Source organism: Lissotriton helveticus, chromosome 9, assembly GCF_964261635.1.
Source record: "Lissotriton helveticus chromosome 9, aLisHel1.1, whole genome shotgun sequence".
In the NCBI taxonomy this organism is placed as follows: domain Eukaryota; kingdom Metazoa; phylum Chordata; class Amphibia; order Caudata; family Salamandridae; genus Lissotriton; species Lissotriton helveticus.
The window spans coordinates 1,265,928,659-1,265,945,018 of record NC_136070.1 but is presented as its reverse complement, the minus strand read 5'-3'; the positions used below and the strand labels follow the sequence as shown (position 1 = coordinate 1,265,945,018).

Genomic DNA, 16,360 nt, shown 5'->3' with positions numbered 1-16,360 from the left:
CGAGATGGAAGGTTAATCTCCCATGACCATGATCTCTGTCTTGTCTCCGTTCAGTTTTAAACAAATCCAACATGCAGTTAGGGACATGATTGAGGCATCCGCTGAGCTGATGGGAGGTGTTCTTGATGTCGGTGGATAGAGAGATGACATGTTGTGTCTCATCTGCATAAGAGACCAGAGCAAAACCATATCTTTGTACTATTTCTGCCAGTAGGCTGACACAAAGGTTAAAAAGTGTGGGACTCAATGACGATCCCTTGGGTACTCCGCACTTTAATGCAAAATTTGCAGAGACGAAGGAGTTTCCCAGCACTTGGAAGCTTCTTTAGTCTAGAAAGTTGGTAGCCATTTGAGGGCAATTCCACCTATTCTAGCCTCTTTTGCTCTTTGGATAAGGATTGTGATACCATGTCAAAGGCCACACTCAGGTCGAGTAAAATCATTGCAGCTGAGATGGTCCAAAACGGCCCTCAACTCTTCTGTTGCCGCTAGGAGGGCCGTCTCGGTGCAGCTGCCGGGTCTAAACCCTGTTTGAGTTGGGTGCAGGATTGCATATGTTTCCAGCAGGGCCGGACTGGGAACTAAAACCGGCCCCGGCAAAGTGCTCGGCCGGCCCCTGCGGGGGAGGTTGGGGGTGCGACCGAGCTCTTTGCCAGGGCCGGTTTTCGGCCGATTTTGTTACAGGATCGATTTTGCAGCTATGCTGCATAAATGGCCCTGTATCAAAAACGGCCCCCAGGGGCACAAAACCGGCCCCCCACCCGTGCGGCGCACCGGGGGATTGCCCGGTGTCCGCAACGGCCAGTCCGGCCCTGGTTTCCAGGAAGACGAAGAGGTGTGCGTTCACAAGCTTTTCAAGGATATTGCTTACCCTGGAAAAGGGTGAAATGGGGCGGTAGTTCTCCACCCGTAGAGGGTAGGCGGTGTTTTATTTTTAAGAGGCGTTCAACCACCACATGTTTCCATACCCGGAGCACCGTGCCGTTGTCTACAGACTGATTGAGGAGGTCTGCTAGTTCGAGTAGTATGGTGTTTCCTTAAAATATCTGGAGAGGCTGGATCACAGAGTGAACCAAATGTAATTGTCTTTAGGGTATCCTTGGCGGTGTTAGTTCTCATTTGGGGGAATGTGGTTAATTTAGAGTGTGTTGGACAAGGTGTGGATGGTGTGGTTGGGGAGGGTTGGATTGAGCTGGGGCTTAGGTTGCTGACTGTGCAGCCAACCTTCTGATGTTGGCTTAATCCATTGAATGAACTGTCTGAACCTGGGCAATCAAGTCCATCTCTACTCGGAGTCAGAAACCAGCTGCCTGACTGTATTTCCTTCTTTGTCAAGAACACCCCCTGTAACAAGCACCTTTGGTGACAGCGCCTTCATTAATAGCGCCACCGGTGTGACCTGCTCTCGCTTCATTCCTCTGCTGTGTCACTGCAACTATGGTTAACAAAGATGGTTATAAACCCAGGGATGAAATTAAATCGAACTAAAATTTGTTTAGTTTAATAAATGCAGATATTCGTGCTTCACTATAATTTAAGTGTACTACAACCTTGCATCCCAGAGTTATTGTGCCTTGCAGTACTATACCTTTATTTTGCTTCATTCTGCTATATTAAGTGTTATTTATTCCCTGATTTCTGGTCTTTCTTTATTGTACCCTGCATATATATCAGAATTCCTGATTTTCAGACACGGTACCCACTCGCTGTGACTTTATTTAATCTCCACGACTTTAGCTCTAGTTTGCTTTGCATCACCGTGCCTTAATTTACACAAACAGAAGAATGCATATACATTAATGTACCCTACTTCCTCTCTAATACACCTCGGATTTAATGGGTCACTTCTTATATTGTATTCTAACATTATGCTTTGCTTCATTAAAACTCTGCTTTGTTGGTTGCCTCTTTTCATTATCCGACTCCTTTAGTTATTTTTTTTTTTTAGCCTTGTGTACTCCTTACATTTCACTGTACAACAAAAATATAATTTACCACAATATAATGGTAAGGACCAAAAGAGCGGGAAAACAATATTGTTGGCAATAATATCATCCAAAAACAAATGTATGATGTTACATCGCATACATTCACACCGCGGTAGTTTACATCGCAGTCATTACAACGCAAGTCGTTACAACGACTTGCGCTAGAGGCGCTGGATTTAGGAATAGTATCATTTACCATTCCAACTCCAGTGTGTGCAACAGTAGGGAAGGTGTTGGATTAGTAAATCACAATATTCCTTAGTGTAGAGCGCCATCCAGCGCAAGTTGTTGTAATGACTTGTGTTGTAATGACCGTGTTATTCTAGTAACACGGTGTAACGACCGCGTTGTAAAGGCCGTTCTCCTCCAAAAACATACAAAGATATCCATTTTTTAAATATAAATTGAGTTTAAAGTAGTAAATGTTAAATATTTTAAAATATACATTTAAAATAATGTAAATTAAACAAATTCCACTAATATGTAATACTATATATAAATATATACTTATATAAACCAATATGTGTGTGTTTGCATTTCAGCCTCCAAGGAGACAGGCCATAGGGTCATCCTTAGCTATGTGGTCGCCACTGCTGTGTGCTTCAGCTTGGACTTGCCAGTCTTCTTTGCTCCATCAGCTGAAGGCCTCATTGGGTGCCCTGTTCACTGTCTTAAGATGGTCAAGAGATTCAATAGCTTTTCTGATCAAGTGAGTTTTGAGGAGTTTTCTGGACTGCATGTGGTTGGATGCTGCCTCTGGGGCTAAGATGTAGAGGATGAAAGAGACTTTGTCTCAAGGGGCATGCCGCCGTGCTTATGCAGCCTTTATTGCGATTGGTACATAGAGAGAACGGTGGAGAAGTGTGGCTCAATGGTTAGAGCGGCAGACCCTGATGCAGAGGTCTAGCCCGGGGCCAGGGTTCAATTCCCCGCCTCGGCGGGTCTTGGGCTCAAAATTCCACAGACCTGATAATTCTCACCTCGGTGCCTATTCCAATCATGGAGTCCCACTCTGCAACTCTGGGCAATAGCTTGCTTAATCTCCACAACGCTATGGATGCCTGGCCTCCACCTTGGGGGTGCCCAGGAGTGGACCCCTCACAGGGAAAGCAAGGATGGGTTCCACAGCGGTATTTGTACAAGCGCCTTGAGACCCTTGCGGGGGAGTAGTGCGCTATACAAGTATCAATTTACAATTTTTTTACCAAGCAGAGATCTCTGGTTGCATGTCATGGAGACTGGTGTTTGGAAGTCACCTGGTCCAATGCTTCGGTGGACTTTGTGCACCGTGCAGAGAACCTTGAGTTGTGTTCCTGTCTGAGATTGGAGACAGTGAAGTAGCACACTTTACGGATCAAATTTTTTTTAAATACAGGCTAAGACTGGGTGCTTGATTTTGGTTTCTTTGTGGCATTCGGTGAGTTTATTGGGAATGCTGGTGGACGCCAAGCACAGCTTTAGACGGCTCTCATCCGTTCATCAGTTCAGCTCGCGAGTTCATTTGAAGAAATGGCAGCATCGCACTGACCGGTATGGGATTAAAATTCATACCGATGGCCACGTCATTTATTTAGGAACAGAACTACAGTCTGGTTTTATAATTATAGACAGGGTTGGTCTGTTTGTGTTGACGCTGAGATTGTCTCCATGGCAGTTGCTCTCTCAGCACCAATATCTCAATCTAGGTACCATTTAGGCATAGGAAGTCCCCCTTCATCCAGATGTAAATATGGTCATTACACTTTGGGAATGCCCAATTTGTGAATTTGGCTAACTTTGATTTACATCTCAAATTGAAGCAGGCATTGTTTATTTACTTTGGTCTATTGGCTTAAGTCAATATTGACCAACAGAGGTGAAAGGGAGGAATTCTGTGGTAGGCGACACTAGACCACGGGCTTGGTCCATTCAGGGCACACAACTCGTATTTATTGTCTTCAGTTCTTGGGGAGTGAGTCATTTCAATCACAGTGTTCTTCCAGTGCCTTGAGGCATACTGTGGAGCAATACACTGGATGCACAGGGCACAGTGAACAATCCTTTGATGAAATAAGAGCTGGGTCAAAAATTCCTATCCTTCTTGGATTCTGTTTATTGGTTTGCTGAAGTTCAGAGCATTGAAAGGTGACTAAAATGAAGGATCATTTGTGCTAATCCACCCACATTCACACATCGCGGATGCTTGCTCAGATGGTCTCTGTTTTTTTCACTGCTCTGATACCTGAATGGTGGATCTTCAGAAGATTGGTTTGTTCAACAGGCTCCTGCAACTGTCTTGAAACTTGCCTTATTAGACTTTGCTGGGATTTTGGAGATTTAGGACTGCTCAGTATGTGAGTAGGACCTGTGGGCCAACATTGGGGTTTTTGTACCATGGGTTATTGATTGAATGCCTTCAGGGCCCAATCATAATCCACTTTAGGGTGGACATCGTCATATTTGTGATATTAACACCATGCGTGGAAAGAATCTCTAAGGCAATGTGTGGGTAATCGCATACCCAGTTAAAAGTGACACCAATGATGTAGAGTATCACTATAGTTATGATAGCAACCATTGTAATATAGTTGATGCTTTATAGTAATACTTGATGATTTGCACCACTTTTGTTCTATTCCACTCTTATTATTCCATCCACTTTATTTCACCCCTGCTACGTAATAACTCCTGCATTACAACATCACACGCTTTGTTTTGATCATTTCATTACACTACTTAGTTGTATTCGCTACTACCTACATTACTGGACTACCTCCATTACAACATCTACTTTTTAGTATTACCCTTTTTAGGTCTCGCCTAGCAGCGCGCATGCGTTGTCCTGCGAGACTTATTGCAAGGGGGCTTCAAAAAGCTCACCACACGCTCGTGAGTGAGTGGCCTATTGCTTGCGGTTACCCGCACGGGCGCCATATGTTTTGAATTATCGTGCCCAGACATGGGCGCAATAATTCAAAACGTATGGCCTGGTGCTCACTCTCGCACGCACTGGCTTGTTTTAATTAGCAGTGGGGAGCGCTCAGGCTGCCATGTGTTCCGGATCAGGTTTCAGCTTTCACTTTCGCGTCTTGCGCGTGCACCACTCGTTCTCTTACCTTCTAGGTCACAGGAAGTTAGCCCGACTTTAGTTTTGGCCAGAGGTCTTCAAACTGGGGGGCGGGCCCCCTAAGGGGGCCTCGAGTGACCTCAGGGGGGGGGGCGCCAGGCTCTGGTCAAAAGAAACATTATGCTTTGTTTTCAGCCTAAAAAAATGAGCAGTAGTAAGCACGTCTGTAATGGGCCATCATTCACATCCTTTGTCATTTAAATCCTGGCTGGGGGAAGGTGTCAAAAGGGAAGGGACTTCAAATTTTCTCCAAGACCCACACTGCCATTTTGAATAACCACACTGGATCCTTTGCACATTAGTAAGGCCTGCCTCACCGGAATAGTATGTTTGGAAATCATGTATTTGTTTGCATTTCTAAAACAGTGACAGAACTTAGCTGCAATGTTTAAATAAGTCTAGACATATTTAAACATTGCCAGTTAAATAAAATAATTGTGAAATATTTTGAGGGGGGCCCGGCAAATTGTTTTTCTACACTGGGGGGGGGGGGGGGCGCGGAATAAAAAAGTTTGAAGACCACTGGTTTAGGGTGATGCTCAAAGCGTTTTCCTCCTGAGTTAGTGCTTTGCGGATTTAATTCCTGCCACGAACGTAGTAAGCAAGTCTACGATACCGCTCCGATACCGCTGCACGAGCACTATTTCCCACAACTACTGGTCACCCAGTCCGCTCTACACAAACACCAGAAATCCTCACAGACACACCCCTTCCAGCTGTATCCTGGAGGCACCGCTCAAACAGTGCGGGTGGGGTATCGATGTCCACTTTTGGCCGTTGGGATTCATAGTTCATAGATCCTCTTTCCAATGTTAAGTCTGGATCTAGGGGCAAATAGTAATTACATCTCCTGTCGTGACCCACGCGGCTCGATGTCTGCAGTTTCCGATGGGAATAGTAGTGTTGGTGCTCAAGCACAATGTGAGGCAGCACATTACTCTTTGCGGGTGGAGGCCTATGTTTCCAAGAGTGCCGTTGGAAGACGTGCCAAGCGGAATGTTCCAGTCAGAGATGAGCACATGCTATGGATAGGATGCCGCTGACAGGGCTGTAGCTGTGGTACCTGAGCTGCGCCCTTCTTGGTAAACAAGCTTTAATTACGGCTCAGAATTTGTTTTCTTTTTCCAATGGAACCATTGTTCATGAAACGGCCTTTTGTTCGCGTCCAGATGTAAAAAATATCTTACCAGGTGTCGTTTTTCGCATAACATGTTTTGTGGACACGTATATTTCAAGAAAGGCGCATCCCAGGTAATATTAACTTCAAAACATACCTACAAAACGTAGAACACCGTCTTCCTCCACCTTTTGCCAAGGGATAACAGCAGTAAAGGGATGGAGTCATGAGGGGTGGAGTCTGATAGTCGATTTACATTTTTGTTTTGCCCCTGTTTCAAAAAAATTAGTACATTTGTTCGGGGTGAATTAATTGGCCACATAGTGCATTAAAAATATATTACGCATGAATGCACCTGCTGCAGAGACCCGTGTACTCTTAAATTGATAGCTGACAGTCATAAATGTGTATCGTAATCCAGGCCGGTTTGGCAGATTGCTGCTCACCCCTCACTGTTACCTCTGTAGATCACAATAAGATCACACAGTGGGTAACCTGCCACAGCCAGCATAGCAACACAACACATACCAACACAAAAAGGGACACGTAGAGCTAATCAGAGCTGCAAGCAAAACAGATATAAAGAGTGTTAGAAATGGGATCCCTGGCTGGCCAGGGCTTGCGCCAAAGTCAGTCAGAGACCACCACTTCCACGTCAGGGCAAGGGAGTTACACGCCAAGATAACCCCTGCTCACCCCCTTGGTAACGTAGCACGAGCAGTAAGGCTAAACTCGGAGGCAATGTGAGTTAAGTGTTTGCGCACGCACCCCCAGCAACAACACCCAAGGCCCACCACAAAGGAAACTCCTCACAAGGTTATGTATAAAAATAGCCTTTGTATTACACCAAAACACATTAGATAAAACACACACTTTACAATGTGCCAACAGGCACGGGCAGAATTTACAGGGGATATGTACAAGACAGGGCCACCTGGACCACTGTCAGGAAGAGGCACTTTTAGAACTTACCACTTGGTAGAATTAGCACTTAGAACATAGAATATAAAATCACTGTAGCACAAATTAGCACACAACCAGTAACTACTGGTAACAGGTATGTACCACCTATGCAACCCTAACCACCTTAGGAAAATGTCACGCAGGGAACCGGGGCCTCACTAGCAACACCTGTACTAGGAGAAAAACAACCACCTAAGTATCACCATACATTTAGGGGTATAAGCATAGGAACATTACACATGATGCATAAACATACATTCAGCGGTGTAAGAACAAGGCACATGACGCATGAAAACACATTCAGAGGTGCAGCACAGGAGAACACATGATGTATAACCAACACATTCAGAGGTGTAAGAACAAGGCACATGACGCATAAAAACACATTCAGAGGTGCAGGAAAACACAATTGCGCAAAACTGACAATAGTCACTACCTGTGACTGTCCCTAGGCCCTCTGGCCTTGTTGGGGCTAGGACACCCTGTGTCCCAATGTCAGGGGGGGGCCTACACGTAGCAGCTGCCCACTAAGTGCTGGGCAGCTGTAGCAACACTGGTGGGGACAACGTTGGAGCCTCACAGGCTCTGGCGAAAGGATTGCCCCCCTGAGCCTCTCGGGGGCTCTAAATAACAAAAATGCTGCCTGAGCCTCTCATGGGCTCGAGAACGCAAAGAACTGCCGCTGGGATGGGGGAGTCCCTCTCTGGGGACTCTAAGCAAAAATATGCCCCGTGGAGCCCTTGTGGGCTCTAGAACAGTTGCGGGGGCCAAACAGCGGTGGAGCCTATCAGGCTCGAAATAAGGATGCCCCGGAGCCCTCGCAATTGGTAGAGTCCCCCTTGGGGACTCGGAATCACACTGGCCCCTTTCCAGGTGGAGCCTCTCCGGCTCTAAACAAATGCCCCCTCAAAGGTGGAGCCTCGCTGGGGGTCTCGTTGGAGCGGCCCGCTGACCAGGTGGGGCCGCTCGGTGGCACTGTGGCTAGGTCCGGAGCTCTCCTCCCCCCACCTGACAACACTCATCGGGCTCGGCTGGCGGGGGCTACACGAGAGCTCCCGCTCCGGCTGTCCCTCGTCCCGCCCCTGGTCTGCCTGACTTCCGGTGCGAGCCGGGCGGCGAATTCTCCGCAATGATAAAACCACGGAGTGAACTCCCGTGTAGAGGCACGAACGCAGGGTGGGTACCTCCTCTAATTTAAATATAAAGCGAGGTGGGAACTCGCTGGAGAGCCACAAGAAATAGCGGCAAGGTCCCTGGCGGGGTGGGCACCTGCCAGGGGACTTTAAAATCGGCAAATATGCGGGGCAAATGCCGGGTGGCACCGGCTGTGAACAGAAGCGCTCCCAAGCGCTTAGGGGCAATATAAAGCGCTCTCCAGCGCTATGGGCAAGATAAAGCTCCAGCAAAGTTCTAGAGGCAGGCAGGGGGGCAAGGCTGGGCCCAGAGCCAGCTCACTGGGCCTCCAGGCAGGGAGGCAGTCCAAGTGGCGGTCCTCCTGGCCCTCAAAAGCAACAGCCCCCCTCAGCAAAAAGATCCTGGAAGAGAACAACTGTAAGGGGACACAGCCCCTTCTTATACTGTAAAATCCTTTGTCTGTCTTCAGGGTGAGGGGAAAAACCAGTCGCAGCTGGTTTGTGAGCACTCTTGATGTGCTCAGCCCCTCACTCTATTCACTGGCAGGGCTAGGGTCGTTAGACGCACCGCAGGGGGCGGAGCCAGCATTGTGTGGGGAAAGCCCAGCCCTATTCAGGACCCAGATGCACCACTCCCTCACATCAGCATTCTAATCTCCACACTCACCACCGGGCAGACCCATCATGACTCATGGAGCCTGGCACCCCAGCCAGCTCCAGCCAATCACGTGCCAGCACCTTTACAGCACACGCACAGCCATGTCTAGAAGTGGCACTTCTCCACTAGACACATACACGCCGCATACATCATTTCGCAGCATTCAATCACACGAGTCCGCACATACCAGACTCGAGCCTGCACACCCCACGCATCAGGAACTACCAGGGACACATAAATTCCCCATGCATTCCTATGGGAGGGCAGGCCTATCTCACACACGCACTCAGAGTGTGCACGCACTTTCCACTGGTACACAGTGAAAGTGCGCAGAAACCAAAAATCACCATCACCAGGTCACCATTAAAAGCAAAAAGTTTAGGGTGAACCTGCCAGAAGGGCCAAGTCCAACAACAAGCATTGGCACAGCCAATAGGTCTCGTCTTTGGGACCTTATAAGTGTTTAGCCATGCAACAGTTGATGTTGCACCAAGTATATTGTGCTGCATAACTAAATACCTATAAGGTCCCAAAGGCGAGACCTATTGGCTATCCCAATGCATGTTCTTATAACTAGTCCATCATGCAAACCCAACACATGAGTAACTGTGGATCTGTCCCACGACACCTATAATTAATAATTAATGAGATGCAGAACATAGCCAGTTCTATCATCTCAGACTTTGCTATATGACAATAAATGTACCCAGTGCGAATGAACAACAGTTTTGAAGTGTTTTGAAATTCTATTTGCCTAAAGTCTCATGGCTGGCATTCCACTCTGTGCCATCCGGTGCGCAAAGCCTTCTTAACCTTCATCGGTCCATCTCTAAGACAAAGGGTCATGGTTGAGAAGTGAGTGACCCCATCTATATTTGGGTATTTCATTTTTTGTTGGTCTCTCCTTCCATTCTAGGAAGACAAGAAGTGCTTTGTGTGCGACTCAAGAAGACCGTACGACCCACTCTACAACCCCATCAGCCATCGCATCGAAAATGTCATCACCACCTTTGCGCCGCAGCGCAAGAAGGCCTGGTGGCAATCAGAGAACGGTAAGAGATAGCGCACTTCATGTGCATTAAAAGAGGTCTCTTTCACTCAATGCGGCATATGAAGAATTACAAACAAGAATCCCAGAGTGTCCTTTTTTCCAGGAGGTCTGATAAGTTTTAGATTCAAAGAAGGGACTTTCTTTCATAATGTTGGGTTGGGGTTTTTGGCTCCAAAATGCCTTGTAGTTACTAATGTCTAATTTGATTTCAGACTCCTCAATGTCCCTCTGTTTGATGATATTTGCATGAGATTTGATTCCAAAGTGATCTTTTTTTGATGGTTCTGGTAAGATTTTAGATTTTAGGATGTCCCTTTCTTTAATGATGTCAGATAGGGATTATGATTTCAGAATTTGCTTTTCTCAAATTGTGCCTTCTTGGAATTTAGAATTCAGATTGTCCCTTTGATGATATCAGATTTAGTTTAGATAAAAAATTGTCCCTTGTATGATGATGTCAGTTGTGCTTTAGATTCTCTGCTATCACCATTGTTGGATGGCCTCCGGTTGGGTTTTAGATTCCATAATTTGTCTTTGATTGAGAATACCTGTGTGGGTTTTTCAGAAGTTTTCTTTCTGGTTATGTCTGGTTGGGTTTTAGTTTCCATAATATGTCTTCGATTGAGGATACCTGGGTGGGTTTTCCAGAAGGTTTCTTTCTCGTTATGTCTGGTTGGGTTCTAGATTCCATAATTTGTCTTCGATTGATGATACCTGGGTGGGTTTTTCAGAAGGTTTCTTTCTGGTTATGTCTGGTTGGGTTTTAGATTCCATAATTTGTCTTCGATTGATGATACCTGGGTGGGTTTTCCAGAAGGTTTTTTTCTGGTTATGTCTGGTTGGGGTTTAGATTCCATAATTTGTCTTCGATTGAGGATACCTGGGTGGGTTTTTTAGAAGGTTTCTTTCTGGTTATGTCTGGTTGGGTTTTAGATCCCATAATTTATCTTCGATTGATGATACCTATGTGGGTTTTCCAGAAGGTTTCTTTCTGGTTATGTCTGGTTGGGTTTTAGATCCCATAATATGTCTTCGATTGATGATACCTGGGTGGGTTTTCCAGAAGGTTACTTTCTGGTTATGGGTTTTAGATTCCATAATTTGTCTTTGATTGAGGATACCTGGGCGGGTTTTCCAGAAGGTGTCTTTCTGGTCATGTCTGGTTGGGTGGTAGATTCCATAATTTGTCTTCGATTGAGGATACCTGGGTGGGTTTTTCAGAAGGTTTCTTTCTGGTTATGTCAGGTTGGGTTTTAGATTCCATAATTTGTCTTCTATTAATGATACATGGGTGGGTTTTTCAGAAGGTTTCTTTCTGGTTATGTCTGGTTGGGTTTTAGATTCCATAATTTGTCTTCGATTGATGATACCTGGGTGGGTTTTTCAGAAGGTTTCTTTCTGGTTATGTCTGGTTGGGTTTTAGATTCCATAATTTGTCTTCGATTGATGATACCTGGGTGGGTTTTTCAGAAGATTTCTTTCTGGTTATGTCTTGTTGGGATTTAGATTCCATAATTTGTCTTTGATTGATGATACCTGGGTGGGTTTTCCAGAAGGTTTCTTTCTGGTTATGTCTGGTTGGGTTTTAGATCCCATAATATGTCTTCGATTGATGATACCTGGGTGGGTTTTCCAGAAGGTTTCTTTCTGGGTATGTCTGGTTGGGTTTTAGATTCCATAATGTGTCTTCGCTTGATGATACCTGGGTGGGTTTTCCAGAAGGTTTCTTTCTGGTTATGTCTGGTTGGGTTTTAGATTCCATAATTTGTCTTCGATTGAGGATACCTGGGTGGGTTTTCCAGAAGGTGTCTTTCTGGTTATGTCTGGTTGGGTGGTAGATTCCATAATTTGTCTTCGATTGAGGATACCTGGGTGGGTATTTCAGAAGGTTTCTTTCTGGTTATGTCTGGTTGGGTTTTAGATTCCATAATTTGTCTTCGATTGATGATACCTGGGTGGGTTTTTCAGAAGGTTTCTTTCTGGTTATGTCTGGTTGGGTTTTAGATTCCATAATTTGTCTTCGATTGATGATACCTGGGTGGGTTTTTCAGAAGGTTTCTTTCTGGTTATGTCTGGTTGGGTTTTAGATTCCATCATTTGTCTTCGATTGATGATACCTGGGTGGGTTTTTCAGAAGGTTTCTTTCTGGTTATGTCTTGTTGGGTTTTAGATTCTATCATTTGTCTTCGATTGAGGATACCTGGGTGGAGTTTTCAGAAGGTTTCTTTCTGGTTATGTCTGGTTGGGTTTTAGATTCCATAATTTGTCTTTGATTGATGATACCTGGGTGGGTTTTCCAGAAGGTTTTTCTTCTGGTTATGTCTGGTTGGATTTTAGATTCCATCATTTGTCTTCGATTGATGATACCTGGGTGGGTTTTCCAGAAGGTTTCTTTCTGGTTATGTCTGGTTGGGTTTTAGATTCCATAATTTGTCTTCGATTGATGATACCTGGGTGGGTTTTTCAGAAGGTTTTTTTCTGGTTATGTCTGGTTGGGTTTTAGATTCCATCATTTGTCTTCGATTGATGATACCTGGGTGGGATTTTCAGAAGGTTTCTTTCTGGTTATGTCTTGTTGGGTTTTAGAGTCCATAATTTGTCTTTGATTGATGATGCCTGGGTGGGTTTTCCAGAAGGTTTCTTTCTGGTTATGTCTGGTTGGGTTTTAAATTCCATAATTTGTCTTCGATTGATGATACCTGGGTGGGTTTTCCAGAAGGTTTTTTTCTGGTTATGTCTGGTTGGGTTTTAGATTCCATCATTTGTCTTCGATTGATGATACCTGGGCGGGTTTTTCAGAAGGTTTCTTTCTGGTTATGTATGGTTGGTTTTTAGATTTCTTTGTTTCTTTGTTTCTTTGACGGATGACCTTGATGTCCATTTGTTTGATGGAGTCATGATATGTTTTCCCAAATGTTTCCTTCTTTGATAATGTCTGTTTGCGTTTCAATGAACATCCATTTTAGTGAAGAGTAAGGTATGAATGTGGGGTCTGACTAGCCTACAATAATATAAGGAACTTACTAACAGGTTCTGTGGACTACCCTCGGCTGAGCACAGCCAAAAGCTGTGCTCAGTGGAAGAGTAGGGTGAATATGTTGGGAAAAAAACAGAAATTCAATGAAAAACTCAGGAATGTCATTCAAGTCTCACAAGGTAAATAAATAAAAAACGATGGCTTGGGGCACATGTCAGAGGACAGCCTGTGAGTCGCCTTACTTGGAGGGACTGATGTATCAACTATTTGCACCGCCAGCGTGCAAAGTGCTAATGAAGTATTTACTTTCCAAAGGAAATGTGTTTTTGCACTGAAAAGTAGTCCTTAGGGTAACACAAATAATGTGTTCTGGTACTTTACGTCAAGGGGGCATCCCTTGGAAGGTACATGAGCATTCCCACGCTACCACCCACGGTTTTTGACGCAAAGCCCTGTCTACAGTAATTCCTAGACAAGGCTTTGTGAAAAAAAATAATGTCTTCAGAGGCAGGTGCTAAGTAGGCCTGAATGAAATGTTTAAATGTGTTGGAGTAATTGAAGGAAATGTTGGTTACTTTGCTTAAGTCTTGTGACAAGAAATTACTGAAAATTATGCCATTACGCCTCTTGTCTAATTCAGACCAATCTGGTCCAAAAATACCAACCGCAAGAGCGCAGGAACAGAGGGCCCGATTCACAGAATGAACTTAAGACTCAATCCTAAACTTACTACTTTTGGCATTCACAGAAGTTAGGATTTTGTCTTAAGTTTGTCTTAAGACAAACTTAATACAGACTTAAGACAGACTTAAGTTAGGATTTTGTCTTAAGTCTGTCTTAAGTTTGTCTTAAGACAAACTTAAGACAAAATCCTTACTTCTGTGAATACCAAAAGTAGTAAGTTCATTCTGTGAATACCAAAAGTAGTAAGTTCATTCTGTGAATACCAAAATAGTAGTAAGTTTAGGATTGAGTCTTAAGTTCATTCTGTGAATTGGGCCCACAGTGTGAGTGGCCTCCGGCTGCTGCTGTTCATGGTCTGAGGCATTTAGTGCTATTTTCTTAGCGCAAAATGAATCCGCTCGTCCATTTTGGATGTAAGGGAGCATTTTGTGCTAATAGTGTTGGGTTATGCTCTCAGCTCTCCTCGTAATTCCGCTTAATTTTGCTATAAATGTGTGTAATTACACTACAGCAAATTACACGTTACACTCTCCCCTAGTGATAAGTAGGTAAATCTTTTTCATTTCTTCTAACCTTTCGCACATTGCATACGTGCTGCACTGTACAGCACACGTCCAATTGGTGAAACGTTTTAAAGATAGCCTAAGCATTGGATTCTGTACTGGAAAGGTGCCCTTCGAATACAACCCCATGCTAGACATCGCACACACCTCTGGGCTGCGGTGAAAAGTGTTGTGCATGGAGCTAGGCAGTGTGTTTACCCGACAGCGCTGAGAAGACAGCAGTAGCACTATATCTTAGTAGGTATGGCTCTGTGATGCTCTCTACCGCAGGGCAACAGCTTTGGCTGCTGTTGCGCGTCGCACTATTTTTTTAATTAACGTACCCTCAGGTCCTGATTCATAAAGGTAAACTTACACCACTGTTTTAGTTGACTTTTTTTTTGTATCCACAATCCATGAGGTAATAGTAAGTTTTCAACTGCGGGACTCCGCACATAAAACGATAGGACGGGTATCTGGGCCCGATTCACAGAACTAACTTAAGACAAAATCCTAAACTTACGACTTTTGGTATTCACAGAAGTTAGGATTCTGTCTTAAGTTTGTCTTAAAACAGACTTAAGACAAAATCCTAACTCAAGTCTGTCTTAAGTCTGTCTTAAGACAAAATTCTAACTTCTGTGAATACCAAAAGTAGTAAGTTTAGTATTTTGTCTTAAGTGAGGGGCATATTATCAAGGACGGGCGATACATTATCGCCGCTTTTATCGGCAGGAAACTGCCGATAAAGCGGCGATAATGGCCTTGATAATATGCTCTATAGAATTCCTATCGAAGCCCATTTTAGATGTGAAGACATCTAACATGGGCTTCGATACGAATTTTATAGAGCAAATTATCAAGGCCATTATCGCCGTTTTATCGGCAGTTTCCTGCCGATAAAAGCGGCGATAATATATCGCCCGTCCTTGATAATATGCCCCTTAGTTCTGTGAATCGGGCCCTCTCTTTTTATGTACAGTTATCTGTTCCGACTGCAGAGTCTACGCAGTCGAAAACATACTATATACTCGTAGTTTGTGAATACTGAAAAATACGTAAACTTACACAAAAGTGTACTTTTACCTTTGTGGATCAGGCCCTGAAATGACTACAAAATGCAGATTGTGAGCACTGAAAAGTATTAAACTTACTCAAAGCTGTAAACTTACTCAAGAGTGTAAAATGAACAAATAAATAAATAAAACAGTTAAGTTGGTGAATGACGCCCACGTTTCTAAAAGGAGGCTGATGGGAGCGTCAGCTGGGACTGGCAGGACAGCGTGACGTCACTAGCCACCTGCACTGACAGGCGACGGAGATGTCTACTGCTCACAAGCAAGCTCTGACGTCAGCAGAAGCCTTAAGACAGGGGCGTCTTTGTAGGGAGATGAGACTCTCCTGCGACGTGTTACAGGAATGTAACCCCCGGCCGCCCGTTGTGTGTTCTATATATGTTACATCTTCACGTGCCATATGTCTAGACAGATAATCCTGTGTTTGTCGGCCCGATTCAGCCCTTTAGGTCCTGGTGTAGTCACTCACTCACTATATATTAAAAGCACCTTCTCGCCCTGCCAGGCCCCGCCCCACAGCGCCTCAGCGCCTCCCGCCCGCCTCTTGGCGCTCGGCCCTCTCGCATCCTCTCTGCTCCCGTTTCCTTCCCATGACCTTCCCAGCAGCTCGTGGCGGGGTCTATTCTGGTCCATCCACGCCCTTGCTGTGGGTCACTTCCGGTACATAATACCACCCCAGGACGCCTGTCCAGCAGCGACCACACGTGAGGCTGGGGGAGGCCTCCTCCCGGCTTGTCTGTGTGCAGAAGCGCACACGGAACAAGTACACACGGTGAAAACTTAATAAAGAGCGAATCACACGACCTGTCTGAGACATCCTTTGAAGCAAGAGATTCTGTAGGAAGAATTGGATTCTTTGCTTCATGTCTTTAACACCATTTTTATGTCATATTGTAGCATAAACAGTATCACACTGTCCCACAAACATCACACTGTACCACAAACAGTATCACACGGTAACACAAACAGTATCACACTCTAATACAAACAGTATCACACTGTACCACAAGCAGTTATCACGCTGTACCACAACCAGTATCACACAGTATCACAAACAGTATCAGA

General features: G+C 44.8%; 1 protein-coding gene across 2 annotated transcripts in view; it reads left to right on the top strand.

Moving 5' to 3' along the window:
• The window catches only part of LAMB2 (laminin subunit beta 2), a 301,168-nt gene that overhangs the window by 107,868 nt on the left and 176,940 nt on the right, over positions 1–16,360 (top strand). For both annotated transcript variants that reach the window (XM_078661826.1, XM_078661827.1), the window contains exon 4: positions 9,882–10,017. In XM_078661826.1, coding sequence (XP_078517952.1) covers positions 9,882–10,017 — 136 coding nt within the window. The remainder of the gene's footprint in view (positions 1–9,881; positions 10,018–16,360) is intronic.